We start from the raw sequence: 20,649 nt of genomic DNA, 5'->3' as shown, positions 1-20,649 counted from the left end.
CAGATGCTTCAATCCGTCCTCCTTTTTCTAGAGCCATATGATAACCCTATAGTTTTTCTGGTCTGGTAAGAAGCCTCACAGCCTACAGAACCTGGGGTCAATCTGGTGCCCTTCCTACATAACACAGTAAACCGAACTTCTTCTCTTGACGCTGTACCCTGAAACGTGGATAAGTCTCCGAGGCTCTCTAAGAAGATCTTTTCAAAGTTGAGTTCTGCTGTAAAGATTTTACATGAAATTTTCTGCACAGAAATGTGATCCAGGAAGTGGTGGTGAGCTTCTGCTGAAAAATGCAACTCTTGGCTGCATAGCATTTAATGAGTCTAACATTAGCTCACACTTTACTGCTCTGGGCCTTTGTCTTGAACTTCAGTCTTGGCACTTTTGGCTCTTCTCATTCCGTTTTGCAATGAATTACAAAGAGATCTTTTACAAACCGTTGGGCTGATCATAACCTGTGCAATTTGCTTTTTCTTTGCTTTGGCAGAGCTGCTGAATAATTTAGGTTTGTGGAAATACTAGAGGCTGGTCCTGTCTTTGTAATTCCACACTTCGCCCCATTAACAGTGCATTCTGGTACCTGTAGTACTGATGTCAAGATGAAGCGGGACTGGAGATGCCACAATGACCTGAGACGAAAGTAAATATCCCAGAGTCGCCAGCAACGACCAGGGCTGAGTTCCTGGGCATGAGCTAAAAGGATGGGGTGTCCCAAAATCTCCAGCCTGGAACTGGGTAACTTGGCATCTCTGGTGATGGTGGTAATGCGCCCTCAGCTCACCAGCATCGACTCTCTTAAGGCTGCCAACTGGATCCAGATTTTCAAGACAGGGTTGACCCTGTTGCATGCAGGAATGTGTAGTTCTGATTTCCCCATTACAGGCCCTAAGAACAGCAATACTACAAGTCCCAGCATACACTGGGGTAAACATAGGACTGAGTCAACCCTGTCCTGTGAATCTACTACTACTATTTATCACTTATACACATCCAATTGGCAGCATTATACTCTCTGAACATAAGAACATAAGAATTGCCGCTGCTGGGTCAGACCAGTGGTCCATCGTGTCCAGCAGTCCGCTCACGTGGCGGCCCTCAGGTCAAAGATCAGTGCCCTAACTGAGACTAGCCCTACCTGAGCACGTTCCGGTTCAGCAGGAACTTGTCTAACTCTGCATCTCCTGTCTCCCTCCCTCCATCTCCACCTGCCCTTTGCCTCTTCCTCCTGTCATAAGTAGTATTGTATGAAGGGCAGGGCAGGGAGTGCGCGGAGAAGCTCTTTCTCTCTCTCTCTCTCTGTCTTTCTTTCTTTCTCTGTCTGTCTGTCTCTCTTTGAGGTTTCATTTTTCATATCTGCAGTCTTTCAGCCACTCAGCACACTTTCTCCTGAAAAACAGAGGCCAGTCTAATTACCGTAGTTCTTCCAAACCTAAGAGGGATACAGATGAATTCCTTAAGATTGGATAGTATTAAAAGAATGGTCTAACTGAATTTAGTCATAAGAATATAAGGAAAACCATGCGCAATCCGACTATGACCCATTGAGTCCAGCATCCAGTCTCCAACAGTGGTCAGTGTAGGTTACAAGTACCAGCCAGATCCCAAAAAAGTTTGTCTATTCCTGGAATTACAAAAGGTTCAAAGAAGAGCAACCAAGATGATAAAGGGGATGGAACTCCTCTCGTATGAGGAAAGACTAAAACGTTTGGACATTTGGGGTTAGACCTGTTTTAAAAACGAATAAAGGCCAAAAAGGTGCCCAAACTGACCAGATGACTAAATTTATGTTGATTAAAATTTGGTAGGGATTAAGGCATGACACCCCCCTTACTTCCCAGTGGTCACCAACCCCCTCCCTCCATCGCCACAGCTGAGCAGAGCAGACGGGCACTCTAGGGGGTACTGCAAAGAACCCGCCAAAACCCACCCAAAATTACTGAGGCTTCAGCATTTAGACTTCTTTATCCCCTCTTTTGCAAAAGCGCGGAAGAGGTTTTAAGTGCCAGCTGGTGCGTCGAATGCTCTGCGCTGCTCTGACGCTCATAGAGTTCCAGTGGCGCTAAAAACCTCTTCTGCATTTTTGTTAAAAAAGGGGGGGATATTTTGCTGGTTTATGTTTAATATCTGTCTGGTTTTTAAGTTATGTGTGTTACTTTGGATAAAGGTGGAATATAAATTGATAAATCATAAGCCATACTGACACCTACAGGCATAAAGACTATTGTTGAGGGCTCACCTTCCAAAATAAGCAGGTGATGGTGACATGTGTACCTGGGACCTGTTCACTGCAGCACCCCCTAGAGGGCCCCTCTGCTCTGCTCCGACCAGTTTGCTAAGCATGCTGGCTGCTTGGTTTTGTGCTTTTTTCGTTTGGACATTTTCGTATTCAAAAAAGATAAGACGTACTTGGGCCCAAAACTTCTAGATGTCTTGTGTTTTCAAACGTGGACATTTTCTCTACTGAATTTTGGGACATCTTTCCCCAAACGCCCAAACTCAGCCCTAGATGCCCCTCCACGTTACTTATATTCTTTTATAACGGCACGCCCCTGTCTTTCCTGAACAGATTATAGCCCGATATCACTATATCTCAGTCATGGTTCTTGGTGATCCAACTCATCTTCTTCACTCACAACCTCTAGATCCAGAGTCTTGTTTCCCATACTTTGAGCATTAGTATATACTGCTTTCCATTCATTGCCCCTTTTCCCCTGAGGGCTTTGATCACTAAGCCCCAATGGTTTTAGTTTACAGCCCTCTTCAGTAGGTTAGCCAGTCTGCTGCCAAAGATATTCCTTCCCTTCTTTGGTAGATGCATACCGTCCCGTGCTCCAGGAAGCCAAAATGCTCTTGACACCATCCCCACAGCCATGCATGGATTTCCAGGATGTGATCTTCTCTTGGCCTTGATCCTCAACAGGGAGGATTGACAAGAACACCACCTGCTTCATCTTCTCTCCTAGAGCCACAAAGACACTTTTGATACGTTTTATCTTAGTCTTCCTTTTTAAGTGCTACAGCTAGGGGGAGGGGGGGGGGTTCAGTATTTTCCTTATTGTGATCTCTATTGCTTGGAAACCTCACCAAAACAGACAAAAGAGAATCCCTACATATAATCAAATAGGATTGAGAAGACGACTTCCCTCTTGGGATTAGTATTTAAAGGGTGCTGCAATAAATTTTGGCTTTGAATACTAATCTCAAGAGGGAAGTCTTCTCTACAGCCTCACCACCATTAGCCCTTGCATACCAGTAAGGACTGGATCCAAAGTCATTTCTCCTCTTGTTGGCTCTTGGATCAACTGCTCCGTTAAGCAGTTCTTTATGGCATTTATAAATCAATAGTGGCATCATTGAACTCTCCCATTAAATTATGTAACAAAATGTGTTGGCCTTGATCATTGCTTTTAGCATTTCATTGCCTGTACCTTTATCCTATACGGGTAGACAGTAGCATAATGCTCTCTCTAAGGATTGGCTGGGTGTGTACACATTTTTTGTGTGAGCAACAAGTTCTACAAGCCAACAATTTTCCAGATTTGCACGTCTTTTTGAGAGCATGCATGTAAAATGTGTGGGCTTTTGACAGCGTCCTACACTCTCCCCCTGCTAAGCCTCTGAAGCCACTGCTAGGGCCACTTCCATTCGGCTGCTTCCTCCACAGCTGACAGGAGTTGCTTTAGTCTCCTTTAATTGTTCTGACAGGCTTAGAGATTTATTGAGCTTGGCAGTGTTACAGGTAAGGTTCAAAGAGGTGCCGAGGAAGCTGTTGTGGGATTTGGCTGTAATTCAGGGCTCTTAGCACAAGATATATTGTCTACTTCCCCTTTATAGTATCACCTTCTCATTCTTTTATAAATCTGACTTATGAGAGAGAGGAAAATCAGGGAACAGTAGAAGATTTTTGAAGTTTCATTTGTACTCTTCAGAGATCACAGTAAGAATGTCTGAGGAAAATGCAGCTTGGTTTCTGCAGGGAATAATCCTTCTCAAGGCTTGCTAAATTCAGACTGAAATCCAAAAAGTCTTCTTCCTAGGATTACCAGATTTGGTAAGCCAAAAGAGAGGACACCTGCCCCCTCCCCACTCTCCCAGTATCAACTCTCTCTCTCTCCACCTGGGCCACTCCAGAGTCGGGGTTGGCTCTAGGTTTCCCCTGTCCCCATGTACCTCCTCCAGCGCTGCTATTTCAAAACTTTGGGCAGACGGCAGCATTAGCGAGTGATCCTGCTGCCATTGAGCTGTCTCGGAAGCCTTTGCTGTTCCCACATAGGTGGGCGCTGCAGAGTTAAGGCTTCCAGGGTAGGCTGACAGCAGCAGGCTCACTTGCCAATGCTGCTGGCTGCCCAAAGTTTTGAAATTGCAGCATTGGAGGAGGGACAGGGGACGGGAGACTCGCAAGAGCCATTCCCGACTCCGAGGTGAGGCTGGACTAGAGAGAGAGGGGCCAAAACTCAAACAAACTCCCTCCAGTCCTGAAAACCATCCGGACACACGGAAAATCCTCTAAGAAGAGGACATCTGGTAAGCGTAATTCACAAAACACAGGAAAACATGTAGCTCTCCACCTGTTAATATCAAGAGTGCAAAGTAAGAAAGCCAGTGATAGACAGGGGGTGCATTTGGAGGAAGGCCTGGGTGTACATGGGATCTTGACAGTACGATCAATGTGTTGTGTGGTCTTGGGCACACACACGTGTCAAAGCGAGGAATGGTCTCCTACTGTCACCCTATTACTGCTGTCGATGCTTGGGCTGGTTGGGCTACTAGATTTACTGGCTCAATAGACCTAATTTTCCAGAACAAGTTGCACTAGGAAATGGTGAATAATTTCATGTCCTGAAGAGAACGGCATTGGTGAAATGTGAACAAGGGCTGGAGATGGAAACTCTAGGGCTCCCCCCCCCATCTCTGTCTCTCTCTCTCTTGTGCCTTCTCTCAGGCTGTCTCATTTTCTCGATCTCTCTTTCCCTATCTTCCTCTCTCCTATTTCACCCGTCTCTCTGTTGCTCTTTCTCTCTCTGTCTTTGTTGCTCTCTTCCTGTTTCTCTCTTAATCTTACCCTGTCTTTCTTGTCCTTGCCGTGTCTCACCTTCTCCCTCTTTGACTTTTCTCTCTTGCCTTAAGATCATTTTTCCCAAGCTGATGAATGTTGCAGAGGGCAGAGATGTTCCTGAGTGCTGGGGTTGGTGAAGTGATGTGGTAGACGTTTCTTCTGGAGCAGAACGTTTTCTCCTTATCATCTTCTCTTTGATTTTTATTTTTTATATCAGGGTACAGTGACGCCTTCAATATTGACACCAAACATCCCCAAATTATCCCGGGATCAAAGGAAGCCTACTTTGGCTACACAGTGCAGCAACTTGAGATCAATGACACGAAATGGTAAGTGAGACTTAGAGGTTATGAAGAGTTTCCTTCTGATGCCCCTTTGCTGCCACCTCCTGAAGGAACTCCCCACTGTCTGCTCTTTTGGCCCTGTCTTCTCTGCATGGGCAACATTTTGGGGAAGGGGTCTGTTCTAAAAGGATGGACTCCATCTTAACTTGAATGAGTATATGCAGCTGACAATCACTCAGAAGCAGGACGTGAGAATGTTCTAGTAGAGAGAGTGTCGTAGGGCTTTCATAGCCCAGGTGCAGAGAACTTATCCAATTCCACATAGGTTGTGAATATAAATACCTTTTTTTGTTGTTGTTAAAAACCCAAACCTTTGAATTGTTAGTATGTGACTCCCAGAAGTCTATAAAATAGGATTACAGAATTAGAAAACGTGGCATAAATGAAAATATGAAGAAAGGAAAAACTGCAGGATTGGTGTACAAGATGCCAAGTCTTTAATCAATAAACATAGATATGAACATAAAAGAGTTTGTATTCAAAATATGGTCCAAGAAGGATGATGGACAGAATAGGTGGAAGGAAAACAATATGAGATGTGGAGAGAAGACCAAACTGAAATGCATGTGCTTCATATGAGTGAGTGGGGGGGGGGGGGGGGCATGGTCATTTATTTATCATTTCTATAGCACTGAAAGGTGTACACAGCTCTGGACATTTGACATTTAATAGACAGTCCCTGCTCTGAAGAGCTTACAATCTAATTGGACAGGATAGACAGGGGTAATTTTACAGGAGTTGGAAGCAGCCTTGAAAAAGGGAGCATTTAGCTTGGATTTGAAGAGTCAAAATGATTTCCCACCTGCTCTTAAAAGCTGTAAGGCCCATATTCTATAATGCCCAATCGGCACCTAAGTTAAGAGGGAAACGTGTTGAAAACATTTCAGGGCCACTGTAGGTGAAATTGGTGTCAAGCACCGGAGGCGTAGTTCACATCAAAGGCAGGTGCTGGAAATGAGGGTGTACTTTTGCTGGAGGCGTAAATCATGTGGTTGACAATGGTGCCGTTTACAGAAGCCGGCCCTTCATTTGCTGCAGCTTTGCTGATCCTCATTGGAAAATTAGTCCATGTCTGCACAATTCTTCCGCAGGCTGGATAAAATCATATCGCGGGCCAGATGTGGCCAACCCTGCTGTAGGTTATAGTATTCCGTGTGCCCCTGTACTCTGCCCCGACTGTGCCCATGTGAACGCCCACCTTCACACTGCACATCTGCATTCTCTGACTACTGCCCTCGCCACACACTCAAGGCTACATTTATGGGCATAAAAGGCAGCTGCACACTAAGTGGTATTCTCTGTCTTAGCACACAAGGGGTTAATACATAAATGCACAGGGATGTTTACAGGGAAGGGTATGGGCAGGGCCGATATTTATGTCACTGTAATTTAAGCACATAGGGGAGAAGTAAGAGGAATAAGTTCTAGTCTGTTATTGAGACAGACATGGGGGAGGCCACTGCTTGCCCTGGATCGGTAGCATGGAATGTTGCTACTCTTTGGGGTTCCGGAATCTTGCTATTCATTGAGATTCTGCCTGGAATCTTAAGACTCTTTGGGGTTCTAGAATCTCGTTACTCTTTGGGATTCTGGAATGTTGCTATTCTTTGGGATTCTGGAATCTTGCTATTCTTTGAGATTCTGCCTGGAATCTTGAGACTCTTTGGGGTTCTAGAATCTTTTGTTACTCTTTGGGATTCTGGAATGTTGCTACTCTTTGGGGTTCCGGAATCTTGCTCTTCTTTGAGATTCTGCCTGGAATCTTGAGACTCTTTGGAGTTCTAGAATCTTGTTACTCTTTGGGATTCTGGAATGTTACTACTCTTTGGGGGTTCCGGAATCTTGCTATTCTTTGAGATTCTGCCTGGAATCTTGAGACTCTTTGGGGTTCTAGAATCTCGTTACTCTTTGGGATTCTGGAATGTTGCTACTCTTTGGGGTTCTGGAATCTTTTGTTACTCTTTGGGGTTCTGGAATCTTGCTATTCTTTGAGATTCTGCATGGAATCTTGATACTCTTTGAGGTTCTAGAATCTTTTGTTACTCTTTGGGATTCTGGAATGTTGCTACTCTTTGGGGTTCCGGAATCTTGCTCTTCTTTGAGATTCTGCCTGGAATCTTGAGACTCTTTGGGGTTCTAGAATCTTGTTACTCTTTGGGATTCTGGAATGTTGCTACTCTTTGGGGTTCTGGAATCTTTTGTTACTCTTTGGGGTTCTGGAATCTTGCTATTCTTTGAGATTCTGCATGGAATCTTGATACTCTTTGAGGTTCTAGAATCTTTTGTTACTCTTTGGGATTCTGGAATGTTGCTACTCTTTGGGGTTCCGGAATCTTGCTCTTCTTTGAGATTCTGCCTGGAATCTTAAGACTCTTTGGGGTTCTAGAATCTCGTTACTCTTTGGGATTCTGGAATGTTGTCTTATACGTTTGTTTCTTAACTTAGGCGTTGTAGACACTGTTTCTAGAATTTCCTTGCTAGTTATTTGTATTCAGCAGCTGAGAGGAAGATAGACTGAGGCAAAGTATGACATATTCCACAAGACAGAGGCAGAGCCAGGAGTAGAACCCACAAATTCCAGACGTTCTCCTTGGATTAGTCCACTTGAAACTCTACAAATATTAGTTTTTTAAAGTGGTCTCGTTTTTTTCTCTTCTTCTCCTCTCTCTTTTAAATTGTTTGTTATGCTTATATATACTGTATACTGCCCTGAAAATTAATTCTCTCGAGTGTTATATAAGGTTTTAATAACCCTGAAACATAAAGCAAAAACAGAAAACCATAGAGGTGACCCCTTTCTATTGGATTGACATAGTACATTTTTTTACGTTTTTGGAGAGCAAGTTGATCCCCCCTCCCCCCTTGATGTTTTGTTTTCCTTTCTTAACCTTTAATTTGACAGTGGCTCAGTACTGGGAAGCCCTGGGCCAGTGGGTTGAAAGGCTGTGGAGTGCTGAATTGTCATGTTCAGATGACAGGGTTTAAGTCCTAAAATGGGTGGAAGGTTGACCACTGCAGTAGGCAGAGCAAATGTGTTCTTCCATCAGTGACTCAGCAGGGCCTGTGGGAGCAGAAGATGCTGACTCAGCCTAGATGCAGAAACACAGTCCTTCGCCTTCACCACTACTGCCTAGTTTCTCAGACGGTCCGGTCTTCCCTGTTTGCTGCAGAGCGGGAGGATGGGAAGACCCAGCAGATCTCTGTGCTCACTTGGATTCACAGTGTTTGTAGGCATCTTGCCTGGACCCTCCCATGGCATTGTCAGGATATTTACGGTGATATTCTAATGTACTCTAGAAAACCCCAAAATTCCACTCTAATGCTATACAGGTGGCACCTGCAGCCATAAGGGCTACTGGGGTTGTAGACAGGTGGGTATAAGGGAGTTGTGGTGAGATGTTTATGTGGCACCCTTTTTGTGAAGTTCACAGCAGTGCCCTGTAAGATGCCCCACTGCTCTGTTGCCATGTCTGGGTGGCCAGTCTGCAGATGTAGCATCACATCAAACCTCATACTATGAGTTTCTCTTGTTGAGCAGACTGGCTCTTTATCTGCCGTCATCTACTCTGCTGTGTAAGATCTTTCTGCAATCCCCTGTCATCTTAATGACTTTGACTCACTAGTCTATAGAGGTCACTGCTCTGCTGCTAGCACTGAGAATTTCTGTCTGTACAATCAGTATGGGGCTTAGTTGGGTGCCGTCAACTCGTGTTTGAGTCTGAGTGACATGATGAGTTATGGTACATATCTAGAAAGACATTGGTTTTGTGCTAGTCCGATAAGGGCTTAGCAGGTTCATTAAAGCAGAAGAACAAGCTTCGTATTCCCGCTCAGATCCAGTAAGCTGAGTACCTGCAAACATAGGCAGCAGAGCGCTTTTTTGTTGGGGAGGGGGTTGTCGAAAAGCTCCGCCCTAGTCCCAGCAGGATCCTGGTCACTGTAATTTTAAATCTTCAGATACCGACACACAGCATCAACGAGCAGGCCTACCCTCCGCTCTTCATTCTACAGTGACGATGTGAGGTGGGTGAGGGACTCTTCTGACCAGCCTCCCCCGTTCTGATGCCTATGTCTGCAAAAGATACGTTTCCTGCAACATCACAAAACAGGGCCTGCCAGCCTCATTTCCATGGGCACCGTTTGCTATACGGAAGCATCCATCATGGCCAAAGCCAATGAAGTGTCCGAGCTGCTCCAGCTGTTCATCTGTCTGAAGATTCAGAGTCAGGGTTTCTGCTGCTCACCAAGGTTTGGATTCCTGCAGATGTGCTGTTCGTGGCCACTGCCTGCTATCTTAAATTCATCACAAAATGTGGTTTAAATTCTGTATAACAGCATCCAAGGGCAGCCTCTTTCCTGTCTGGTTCATATTGATTATACCATAGTTTGTAAAATAAAAATAGGTTCTCTGTACATCTGCCTGACACACATACACAGCGTCCGCTCCCATCTGCTGCTGGAGTCCTGGCCCAACATAATGTGGGAAGGTGAGGCCCACAGCTTGCTGGTGTTTGGCAGATGTCTGGGGCCCAGCCCCTGGGCCTAGCAGAGCTTCTGGACAGGAAGTCAAAAATGTTCAGACGTGTGCATAGGCCACAGGAACCAAACCCTTTCAAATCAGGGAATGTGGAAGGCTACACTCTACCTTTCTTTCATCTGTTCGACCCTCTGCTCCTTCCCCTTGAGAGACCCTTCGGGTTCTTGCTGTTTTTCTGAATTTCAACTCTCTATTCCAAAATAAGTATGAACATGTTACTTACTGTATTCAGAAGCTGAAACCAGAAGTCTTTCTGCCACAGGGGAAGAATCTTGAACTGAAGAGTCACAATTGCTTTAGTTTAAAAAGAGCTAAAATCCAGCAAAGTAGTCAAGAAAGACAGGGAATAAGAAGGAGATTGAGCCCGCTAGGAGAAGCCCATGCAGCCCAGATTGCGAAACTGGATGTCCATCGACAAATGACAATCAAATGCCTCCAAGACATAACTCCTTTGGATCCTTGCGATCGTGCCCATCCTTTGCTGCGCTGGGACTCGATTACTATAACTGCAAAAGACCAAGTGCGCAGCATTGAGTGTAATTTGTCGCTTTCCAACCCTATCTCTCGGGTGGTCTTTTCCTCATTTTACTACCTACGACAACTCTGAAAAATAGGGAACTACTTTTCAGAATCTGACTTTGCCCAACTACTCTCCCACATGGATTACTGCAATGCGCTATTCAACAGTCTCACAGTGAAAAATGTATGACATCTCCAGCATGTTCAAAACATGGTGATCAGCCTGTCTCCCAGGCTCTAGCAAAAGCTCACTGGCTACCTGTAGCCAAACATTGTGTCTTCAAGGGCCTGATGCTAGCATTCAAATCCTTGCACGACATGGCGCCAGGCTACGTGACGGCTAAGCTTCCTCCGTATGTGCTCAACCAGTCCCTCAGCTCCCAAGACAAATTATGCCTCAAAACAACCCCTGGTCGTGCCCTTGAAGGACTCCTCAGCTCTTCACCCAACTCCTCTGCCCACGACCAATGGATTACAAAGAAATGTACGAAATATTGGTACCAGAACCAGTGGCACCTAAGGATAACATCTGAGGGAGGAAAAACGTTTAGACAGGTTGAAAGGAAATCTGAAAAGTTTCTTCTTCAAAGATGCTTTTGAAACCTAGAAACTCCGATAAGTTACGCTTTTTGAGGCATTTTAATGGATCTAACTCCCTCCTAATGTTTTTCCATTTTATGTCTTGCTTTCCTTTCATTATTGCAGTTCTTCTCTTTTTCCTGTGCGTTCCATTCGTATTAGTGTCTGGGATTATGTTCATCTAATATATGTTAATTGTGTTTTCCCTTTTTTTACATATTATTGTACATCGCTTAGAAATTTTGATAAGCGATTAATCCAATTTTTAAAAAAACTTGACTTCTCCCCCTCCACTCCTGCTCCATCTGATGAAACCAGAAGCCGCTTCCTCTTTTTTCCACCAACTGACCACAGCATTCGCAGGCTTCTCTGGACACTTCAATAATGCCCCAGCAAATGGCTGCGTCTCAACACAACACTTCCTCCACTATGAGGAACGTAGACCTTCCTCTAAAAATCCTGAGGGCTCTTTGCTTTAATTTGAAATGCTAGGGATGCCAGTGGGTCTAGGAGAGATCGGATGGTTAGGCAACAGCCACCCTACTGTTATTGGAAGTGGAAGGGTGGGAGGTGGGGAGTAAGTGGGAATCTTGAATGCTCTTCAGACCAGATAGTGGAGGAAGACAAAAATCTTGTCCTGAAGATGAAGGTGAGAGCAGGGCTTTAATGAAGTGGTTCTGCTGCCATTTACCATATTACTATCAACTGTACTTTGGAGAAGTTGATGTTTCTCCTGCGATTTGACACACCAGTTGTAACGCACTGACAATTCTCCCTCTAGGCTGCTGGTGGGGGCTCCTTTGGAAATGAATGGACAGCAGAAGACAGGGGATGTGTACAAATGTCAAGTTACCAATGAAACCACCAGCAACTGCAGCAAACTGAACCTTGGTAGGTTTTGTAGAGCTCTCTTTCCCTTTGCAAATATGGGTTCATGTCTCTTTCACATTTCCTGCCTTCGTTTCGTCCTTTCTGCCTCCACTCAGCCATTTGCCAATTGTAGGAGGAATTTTTGCCACCTGGGTATTATGAAGTGTTTAGAATGCAAAACAAAGTTCGAGCTTAATAATTATGATTATGTCACTGTCCATACGTTCCTTTGCCTAGGAACTTTCCATCATATTTTAAACCATTTTGAGCTATATAAAAAAATATATATGTTGTGCTGACATGTGCTATGTTTGTTCTGAAATGCTATCTTGGTTTCTAACTTTCCTCTGACATTTCATCTTTTATTGCACCTTTGCTCTGGAATGTTCTCTTGGTTCTAGCTTTGCTTTGGATTACAGTACTATATGGTTCTAGCTTTCCTCTGAAAAATCACTGTTACTGTATTGAAGCCTTGTTCTGGAATGTTCTCATGGTTGTTGTTTTGCTTCGGAATGCAGTACTGATTTGAGCTTTGCTCTGGAATGTTCTCTTGGTTCTAGCTTTGCTTTGGATTGCTATACGGTTCTAGCTTTTCTGAGATTTCATCTCTATTAAAGCTTTGCTCTGGAATGTTGTCTTGGCTCTAGCTTTGCTTTGGATTATCATATCGGTTCAAGCTCTCTTCTGAGACTTCATCCTTATTGCAGCTTTGCTCTGGCATAATTTCTTGGTTCTAGCTTCCTTCCAGAATGCTGCTCCTTCCAATTCTAGTTGCATTCAGGAATTTGAAATCACTTCTCACTCTACTCGCCATCTAACTTAAGGAAGAAGAATACTTGCCGGTGTGTCAGAGCGCAAGGATAATATGCGTCTGGGTATGAGTCTAACCACAAACCCCAAGGACAACAGCTTTGTGGTAAGAAACAGAAGAGAGTTTTCCAAAAATAACTGCTCTTTGTATGTGCTGTTTTTGAAGCTTTTTCTTCCACGGTGTCTGATTCTCTCCACTCTGTGATTGTACTGACGGACGGTGCCGGCATCTCTCTGTTCACACAAATGGCATCATACTTGGGTTGGGTTTTAATCATGCTTTGAACTGGGCATGTGAGAGGCATCATACAAGCAGTGTTAATAATGTACCTAGCTAAGGACCAAGAATGCAAGGGCTCTCTCGTCTCTGGGGTGGGGCCAAAGTTTTATGTCCCATGATAGGTCCTCTGACTTTCTTGACAACTGCGGCCCTCTGGCAGAAAAGACACACTGGCATCTAACCCTGAGGTTGTGCTTGGGCCTATTTGGGCATTTATTTTACCTAGTCTGTCCTGAGCACGTAGGAGCTTTCTTTGAACGTACTCAAGAAGCTTGGACGTCCCTGTAGAGAATGACATGGGGGCCCCAAAGGATCTATCTTCCCTTGAGCACTGTTGCTGCCTCTGCCCTCTCCTCATCTGCACAAGCCTTGAACACTTTAAAATCATAAGTGGGGACGGGATGGGGATATTGAGATCCCGTGGAGACGTCGTTCTCGTCTCTTCTCGTCTCTGCAGCCCATACTGGGGTCTGTGTATGGCAGTAGGCTCCATTCTCACCTTATCAAGGCTTCAGAGCCCCGTCACTGAGAACATATCTATCTCTATATGGAGTGGACTTTTCTTATATTTTATATTTCTATTGACATTTAAATTTTACATGATGAAATAAACATATCATTCAGAAAACAGCAAGGTACAAATATATTAAAAAAAGAAGAAAAATAAACAGGACATACCTTCCAATTATCACCTTGCTAATTAGTTCACAAATTGGGGGAGTGCTAAAATAAACAGATTTACTTTTCTTATGATTACTATTAAGAAAAGAAAGAAAACGGTGCCTATCATGGATCCTTCTTAATTACTTCGAAGTACTCGGTTGAACATTGAGGGGAGTACTTGAGGATCCCACCGCTTTTCCAGAGACAAATTTAGACAATTGTGTAGGTTCCAAAAACACATATCTTACATCCTGAAATATAATTAAACATTTACAGGGGTATCGTAGAAAAAACTTAGCACCCAATTGTAGTACTTGTTGTCTCTTCTTTTTGGTAACTCTAGCTACGTCAGGGTACATACAAATTTTTTGATTTAAAAATAAAACTTTCAGATACTTGAAAAATAATTTCAGTAGCCATTCCCTGTCAGAGTCCAGTGCCAGTTGAATTAACAATGTTGCTGGAACAACTGCCTCAATCTTCGATCTTTCGAGGAAATTTGTTAAGTCCAGACTGTCTACTGGGCTGATGAACTTTTCTTCTTCCCCGAGGGGATATAGTATATTTTTGAGATCGGTGGGAATGAGGTTTCTGGAACTTTTAACACTTCAGATAAATATCTCTTAAACATGTCAATTGCTGGTAGAGATATCGTTTTAGGAAAGTTTATTATCTTTAAATGACAATATTTTCCATAGTCTCTAATTTATAATGGATGTTCCCACTGTCTTTAATCCAAGTATGTCCTTGGGCCTCTACTGTTTCCAAACGATTATGTTGGTCACTGACTTTATTTTCCAATACTTTAATCTTTTCTTTTGTTTCGGTCGAATCAGTCAGTATTTCTTTAAATTAGGAAGAAATTTGCTGTATTCGCGTCCCAAATAGTATCCAAGTTTACCAAAGTTAATGGAGCTTGCGAGCCCGAGGGCTCTCTACTCACACAATTCAAGCTTGTAGGAATAGCAGGTAGTTCTTCTTTCCCATCAAGCCCCGATGTTGAACCGTTCCTCTCCGATTCAATAGATGGTAATAGAGGCTCTGCTGGGGCCGCAGACGGAGTGGACTTTTCTTTAATGATCGCTTTGCTCATTTTTCTTCTTTTGGTGGGATTGTGTTCAGTTTTATGTGTTCTGATGTGTTTTATATTTCTGTTATTGAAGTTATACTTTGCTTAGGCCACTGTTTCTCGGCTCGGTCCTGGAGTCCCCCCTTGCCAGTCAGGTTTTCGGGATCTCCACAAAGAAGATGCATAAACTTGATTTGCATATGCAAATGTCTTTCATGCATATTCATTGTGGAGATTCTGAAAACCTGACTGGCAAGCTGAGAAACACTGGCTTAAAACAGCCTTATCCAAAATCAGTTCTTGAAGGCGGCAAACAGGCCAGGTTTTCAGGAAATCCCTCGTGAATATGCATGAGAAAGATTTGCATACCCACTTCATCTGTTCGATGCATATCTCTCTTCCGCGTATTCATTGGGATATCTTGAAAACCTGGGGCCCGATATTCAATTGCCGGCGATCACTGTTCACTGGAAATTCAATGCTGAGCCACATCCAGACACCACAGCACTTAAAGATAGGACTGATTTTTATGCGCTTAACTTAGCACTTTGTCTGGGCTTTAAAAAGCCTCCCTCAAAATCACCGTTAGGCAGGAGAGCAACGCGATGACGTCACTTACACGGATGCCTTCTGGTCCGAGTAGAGCGGGAAGCAGGGGGTGGGACTGGGACTTGATGGGGCGGGGATGGATGGAACTGGGCTGGCCTGGGGGTGGGTCTAAGGGATCCAGATTTTCTGAACTGAAAATCTGGTCACCCTATGCAGGGGATAGACAGCCAGAGACTGCGCAAGGACACTGCAGACGCCAGAGTCTGGCTTCTTAGGGTTTCCTTTGTGCTCTGTCGAGAAACGTTATTGGCGTTATGGCCCCAAGTAGGAAGATATTTGTCGGCTCTTCTTTGGACCTTTTGGACCCGTAACGGCCCGCGCTTAAAAATGAGCAAAGATCCCTGCCAGCAACCAGAGACAAGGAATTTAGCTGGTTAATAGTTACTGCTGTATCGTATAAACATTTCAGATTGGCAAATTTGTGTAATTCCTGAGATTGTCTCAGCTGCTGAAACTGTGAACCGCATGGAACTAAATTATATAAATGATAATGTAATGTGATGTCATTTTATTACGCATTATCTTGACATCGTAATGTAGCATAAGCTACCAAATACTTTGGGCTCCTTTTACGAAGCCGCGTTAGTGGTTTTAGCACATGCTACACCAGTGCTACGTGGCTAGAACTAACGCCAGCTCAATGCTGGCGTTAACGTCTAGTGCGACCGGCAGTTTAGCACTTGCTATTACGTGCGTTAAACTGCTAACGCGGCTTTGTAAAAAGAGCCTTTTGTGTTGCTATTTGGATCTTTCTACTGTCCACTGCATTGAGTGAATCCCTTGAAAAAGGCGGGAAATAAATTCTACTAAATAAAGACAGAGGGAAAGGTGGAGGAGCCATGGGGGTAATATTTGGCCCATGGTAGTCAGTGGCTTCTAAGCCACGTGTTCCAACTAGTGCCTGGTTAACTCAGCACCTAAAGTTAGAGCAGCCTTTTTCGCTTTCCTGACTTTAGCAGACAAATATTACCACCAAGTGGCTAAGTTGTGCCCCCCAAATGCCATCCCTGTCCTAGCCGGTTAGTGAAGATATTCGGAGGCACTTCCTGTGCCAGCCAGCTCAATGGGGACTAACCAGGAAGGAGCCTCTGCTGCCCATTGACATCGGGTCCAACCCATGAAACAGCCCCTCCAGGTCATGTGGACTTTCAGCCAGGTGATACTTTGAAACATGAGTTCAGCTAGATACAGACATTTAATTGCTGTCAATTCCACATCCACAGTTCAATGCATAAGTTATACAGCTAGTAAATGAATTTTGCATCCTCTTTAGACCTTTTGGTCTCCCCCCACCAATCACACCACTTTGGGCTTTAGAGGCAAATGTCTACTATCCATGCCACTCCTGCTTTGAAATACTAGTTCCCTCCTAGTGAAAGTTCATTTATCACTGGGCCTTACAGCCCTGCACTGGACTGGCGCTTCTTCCATCTCCCCGCATGGACGTGGTGGAGGGAGGGAAGAACAAATGACACCTCTGCAGATGAGTTGAGTGATGGCCACAGTGAAAAAGGACACAGACAGGCTGCTGGCACTTTACAACTGATAGATTTATGGAGGAAAAACTCTTAGAACCTGAGTTAATTCAAACCATGCAGCAGAAAAGTCTGAACTGGATTCAAGTTCTGCCTCTGTTTTCTCATTTCCATGTCTTTGTCTTTCTTCTCTTGCTCCAGGCTTGCAGTCCTCTTTGGTCTCACGAATGTGGAACCTCCTATTACACCACTGGAATGTGCTTCAGAGTCAATGCCAACTTCCGCTTCTCAAAGGCTGTCACCCCGGCACTACAGCGTATGAACGAGGCGTTATTACCTTCCTTCTAATGTACAGTCCACTGGTGCCATTCTCAATCCCTTTGGCTCTACTGAGTTGATGGAGGAAAGCAAGGCAAATGGTTGGGTCAAGGGAGTCCAAGACCCCTTTCTTCATACTTAGGGAAAGATTGGCTGCTACCTTCTGTCATGGGATGTGTTTTTGGAAATCCTGTCTCAAGAAAGCTCCTACATTTAGGTGTTTCTAGGAGTGGAGGAGTAGCCTTGAATCAGGGGAACTAGGTTCAATTTCCATTACAGCAACTTCTGACGAGCCAAGTCACTTAACCCTCCTTTGCCCCTGGTAATAAGCTAATTTGATTGCAAGGGGTGAGAGTTTGAAATCCTGGATATGGTGGAGGAGAGGGAGACGTGTATGGAGAAGAGAGAGGGAGAAATATTGGACATAGGGTGGAGGGCAGGGAGAGATGGTGCATGGAGGGGAATAAAGAGGTTTTACCCAGGACACAAGGGAGAGAGAGAGAGAGAGATGATAGACAGTGGGAAAGAAACAGAAATGTTGGACATGGTAGTGGAAGGGAAGGTACAGAGATGGAAGATGAATGGTGAGCACAGGGAAAGAAGAAAATATCAAATGGACAGGAGACCCTGGTGAGCGAGATAACAGAAGACAAACAGAAACCAGAGCCTGGGTCCAACGTGATTTGAATAATAAAATGACCAGACAACAAAAGGTAGAAAAATTAATTTTATTTTCTATTTTGTGATTACAATAGGTCAGATTTGAAATATGTTTCCTGCCAGAGCTGATGTTAGACAGTGAGTGTGAGCTAGGACCTAACAGAGAGAGGAAAAGTAGTTTATGTTTATTTTATTTACACCTCAGTGCCAGCGTGGGGTTGGAGAGGGAAAAGGGGGTGGGATGGGTGGAACCAGGGCAGGATTAACCAATAGGCCAAGTAGGCACGTGCCTAGGGCCCGGAATGGTCAGGGGGGCCCGATGAGGGAGGGCATCAACATTGTTTTTTCCAAACGGTGATGGGCCCCTCCAGCATCGATCGGCAACGTGGGCCCCACCATGATTGGCAATGCGGCCCCCCCCCCCCCATCAACGGAAAGTAAGACATGCAAGCAACGCGGGTAAGAAAGGCAACGGGAACTGTAATTATGCAAGCATAAGAACATAAGAAGTGCCTCCACTGGGTCAGACCAGAGGTCCAAAGTGCCCAGCAGTCCGCTCACGCAGCGGCCCAACAGGTCCAGGATCTGTATAGTAGCCTCTATCTATACCCCTCTATCTCCTTTTCCTTCAGAAAATTGTCCAATCCCTTCTTAAACCCCAATACCGTAATCTGTCCTATCATGCCCTCTGGAAGTGCATTCCAGGTGTCCACCACCCGTTGGGTGAAGAAGAACTTCCTAGCATTGGTTTTGAATCTGTCCCCTTTAAACTTTTCCGAATGCCCTCTCGTTCTTGTAGTTTTCAAAAGTTTGAAGAATCTGTCCCTCTCTAGCGGTGCTGCTTGCCCAAAGCTTCCCTCTGACGCAGCTTCCTGTTTCCGCCTGGGCGCATGGTGGGGTGGGGCAGGGCAGGGGGCCCAGTGTACTTGGGAGCCTAGGGGCCCTTGACAAATTAATCCTGCCCTGGGTGGAACAGCTACAAAATAAACCTGCCCAATTGGGCAGGAAAAGTGAATTAAATGGAATTGAATCAAAAAATTGATCCAATAGGCCAAATCAAATCAATTTTTTTTCCCTGACTCAGGCAGCACATTTTGTCAATGTCTGCACATACACAGATGCAGTCCCGAGTAGAGAGTTGCACAGGGACAGAAATCCCACCCATTCCCTCCCGTCCCCACCAGGATCCTCTCCATCCCCACCCGTCCCCGCCAGGACCCTCTCCGTCCCCACCCGGATCATCTCTGTCCCTAGTGGGCAATTGAGGGTCCCAGGGTCACAGAGGGCTGTGCTGGGAATTGAACCCAGTTCCCCAGGATCTCAGTCTGACACAGTAACCATTAGGGGCTCTGCGACCTGAAAGTTTTGGAACCAACCAAGTAGAGAAACTTCTCTGATGCTAATAACCTTCCTTTCCTGTTCACTCCAGGCTGCCAGACGTACATGGACATTGTGATTGTCCTGGACGGTTCCAATAGCATCTACCCCTGGGTCGAGGTACGGGATTTCCTGACCAGCATCCTCAAAAAGTTTTACATTGGACCTGGACAGATTCAGGTGAGCAGAGATGGACAGTTGGGTTTTTCTTTGACACTGGACTAGCAGAGCTGCCTAGACCCACTTACAGATATGACAATACCAAATGCCAACATTTTTCACGATTGAAAGCCATCTGGAATGGCTAAGGCCAAAGTAGTACCGGTAGGCATAGAAAGTCATAGACATAAATCGAAAAGTAAAATATAAGTAAGCATAAGTTAGCAACCAAAACAACAGAAAAGAAAAGGGTCAAGCACTGCTATAGGCTCTGCCAATCCAGCCATTGTGACATCACTGATGAGTGGAAGGAGCATTATGACGTCACAATACCTGCGGAAACTCTTCCCACTCTTCCATTTTCTATACTGTTCTCCCTGGAGCGCTCAGAACGGTTTACATGAGTTTATTCAGGTACTCAAGCATTTTCCCTGTCTGTCCCGGAGGGCTCAAAATCTGTCTAATGTACCTGGGGCAATGGGGGGATTAAGTGACTTGCCCAAGGTCACAAGGAGCAGATTGAACCCACAACCTGAGGGTACTGAGGCTGTAGCTGTAACCACTGCGCCATTCCGTTCCTAACATAGCCTATACCAGTTTAAGACACCATACTGGTCTGAGAGAGACATCTGTCTGGATTGATGCAGGACTCAGCAAGAGTCATAAAAAATTGGATGAGTTGTGTTTTCTTTGATGGCCGTCATGTGAAAGGCAGAAGAGAATGGAAAATGGATCCAGGTGTGGAATACAAAACAGAGAAGGAGAGACGTGGCTTCCGAGGAAAGAAGACTCAGGGTCCAATCCCCAAAACCAGCACTAGATGAACATGTTAACGGGGAGGGAGGGGTTAAAGAGAAAATTAGGCTTTGGAATTTCGGGAAATGATCAGTTGGGTCTAGTGACTTGGAATGAGTGGAACATTCCTTGGCCATTGGGGTCATTCCAGCTGAGGTGGGAATTCTGAAGGCTGCTCCTGGATTGTGAGGCTGGAGACTTCGTTACTGTCACAAAAAAATCCCTGGCCTTGATTTGTCTCTTACATCATATTAGACAGCTGATCACTAATTCACAAATTAGTTTAGTGTAGGTAGGTGTGGTATTCATGTTCACCAGATCGTCACTGCTGTTTAATGTGGGAGAGGCAGAGGAGGAACTCTTGGTTCGCTGATGCTATGTGAGAGAGGAAAAGGGGGATTATTATGGAGGAGAGGAAGATCATCACTGCTGTGTACTATCAGAAACCATGAGGATTTTGCTCTGTGTGCCTCACTACAGTGTAAGAGAAGGAGGAAGGGGGACTATTGATGTTCTTTGCACCTCATGC

At 44.8% G+C, this 20,649-nt stretch overlaps 1 protein-coding gene across 3 annotated transcripts in view; it reads left to right on the top strand.

The window, feature by feature from the left end:
* ITGA11 (integrin subunit alpha 11) overlaps window positions 1-20,649 on the top strand; it is an 85,651-nt gene that overhangs the window by 11,169 nt on the left and 53,833 nt on the right. The window contains exons 2-6 of one of the 3 annotated variants that reach the window (XM_033920049.1): window positions 5,274-5,385; window positions 11,817-11,926; window positions 12,730-12,821; window positions 17,013-17,127; window positions 19,219-19,346. In XM_033920049.1, coding sequence (XP_033775940.1) covers window positions 5,274-5,385; window positions 11,817-11,926; window positions 12,730-12,821; window positions 17,013-17,127; window positions 19,219-19,346 — 557 coding nt within the window. Of the gene's footprint in view, window positions 1-5,273; window positions 5,386-11,816; window positions 11,927-12,729; window positions 12,822-17,012; window positions 17,128-19,218; window positions 19,347-20,649 lie in introns of those variants that run through there. The other 2 variants (XM_033920050.1, XM_033920051.1) reach the window with 2 other exon arrangements.

The sequence above is a fragment of the Geotrypetes seraphini genome, chromosome 14 (assembly GCF_902459505.1).
Source record: "Geotrypetes seraphini chromosome 14, aGeoSer1.1, whole genome shotgun sequence".
Classification (NCBI taxonomy): Eukaryota; Metazoa; Chordata; class Amphibia; order Gymnophiona; family Dermophiidae; genus Geotrypetes; species Geotrypetes seraphini.
This window is presented reverse-complemented; position numbering and strand designations above follow the sequence as displayed.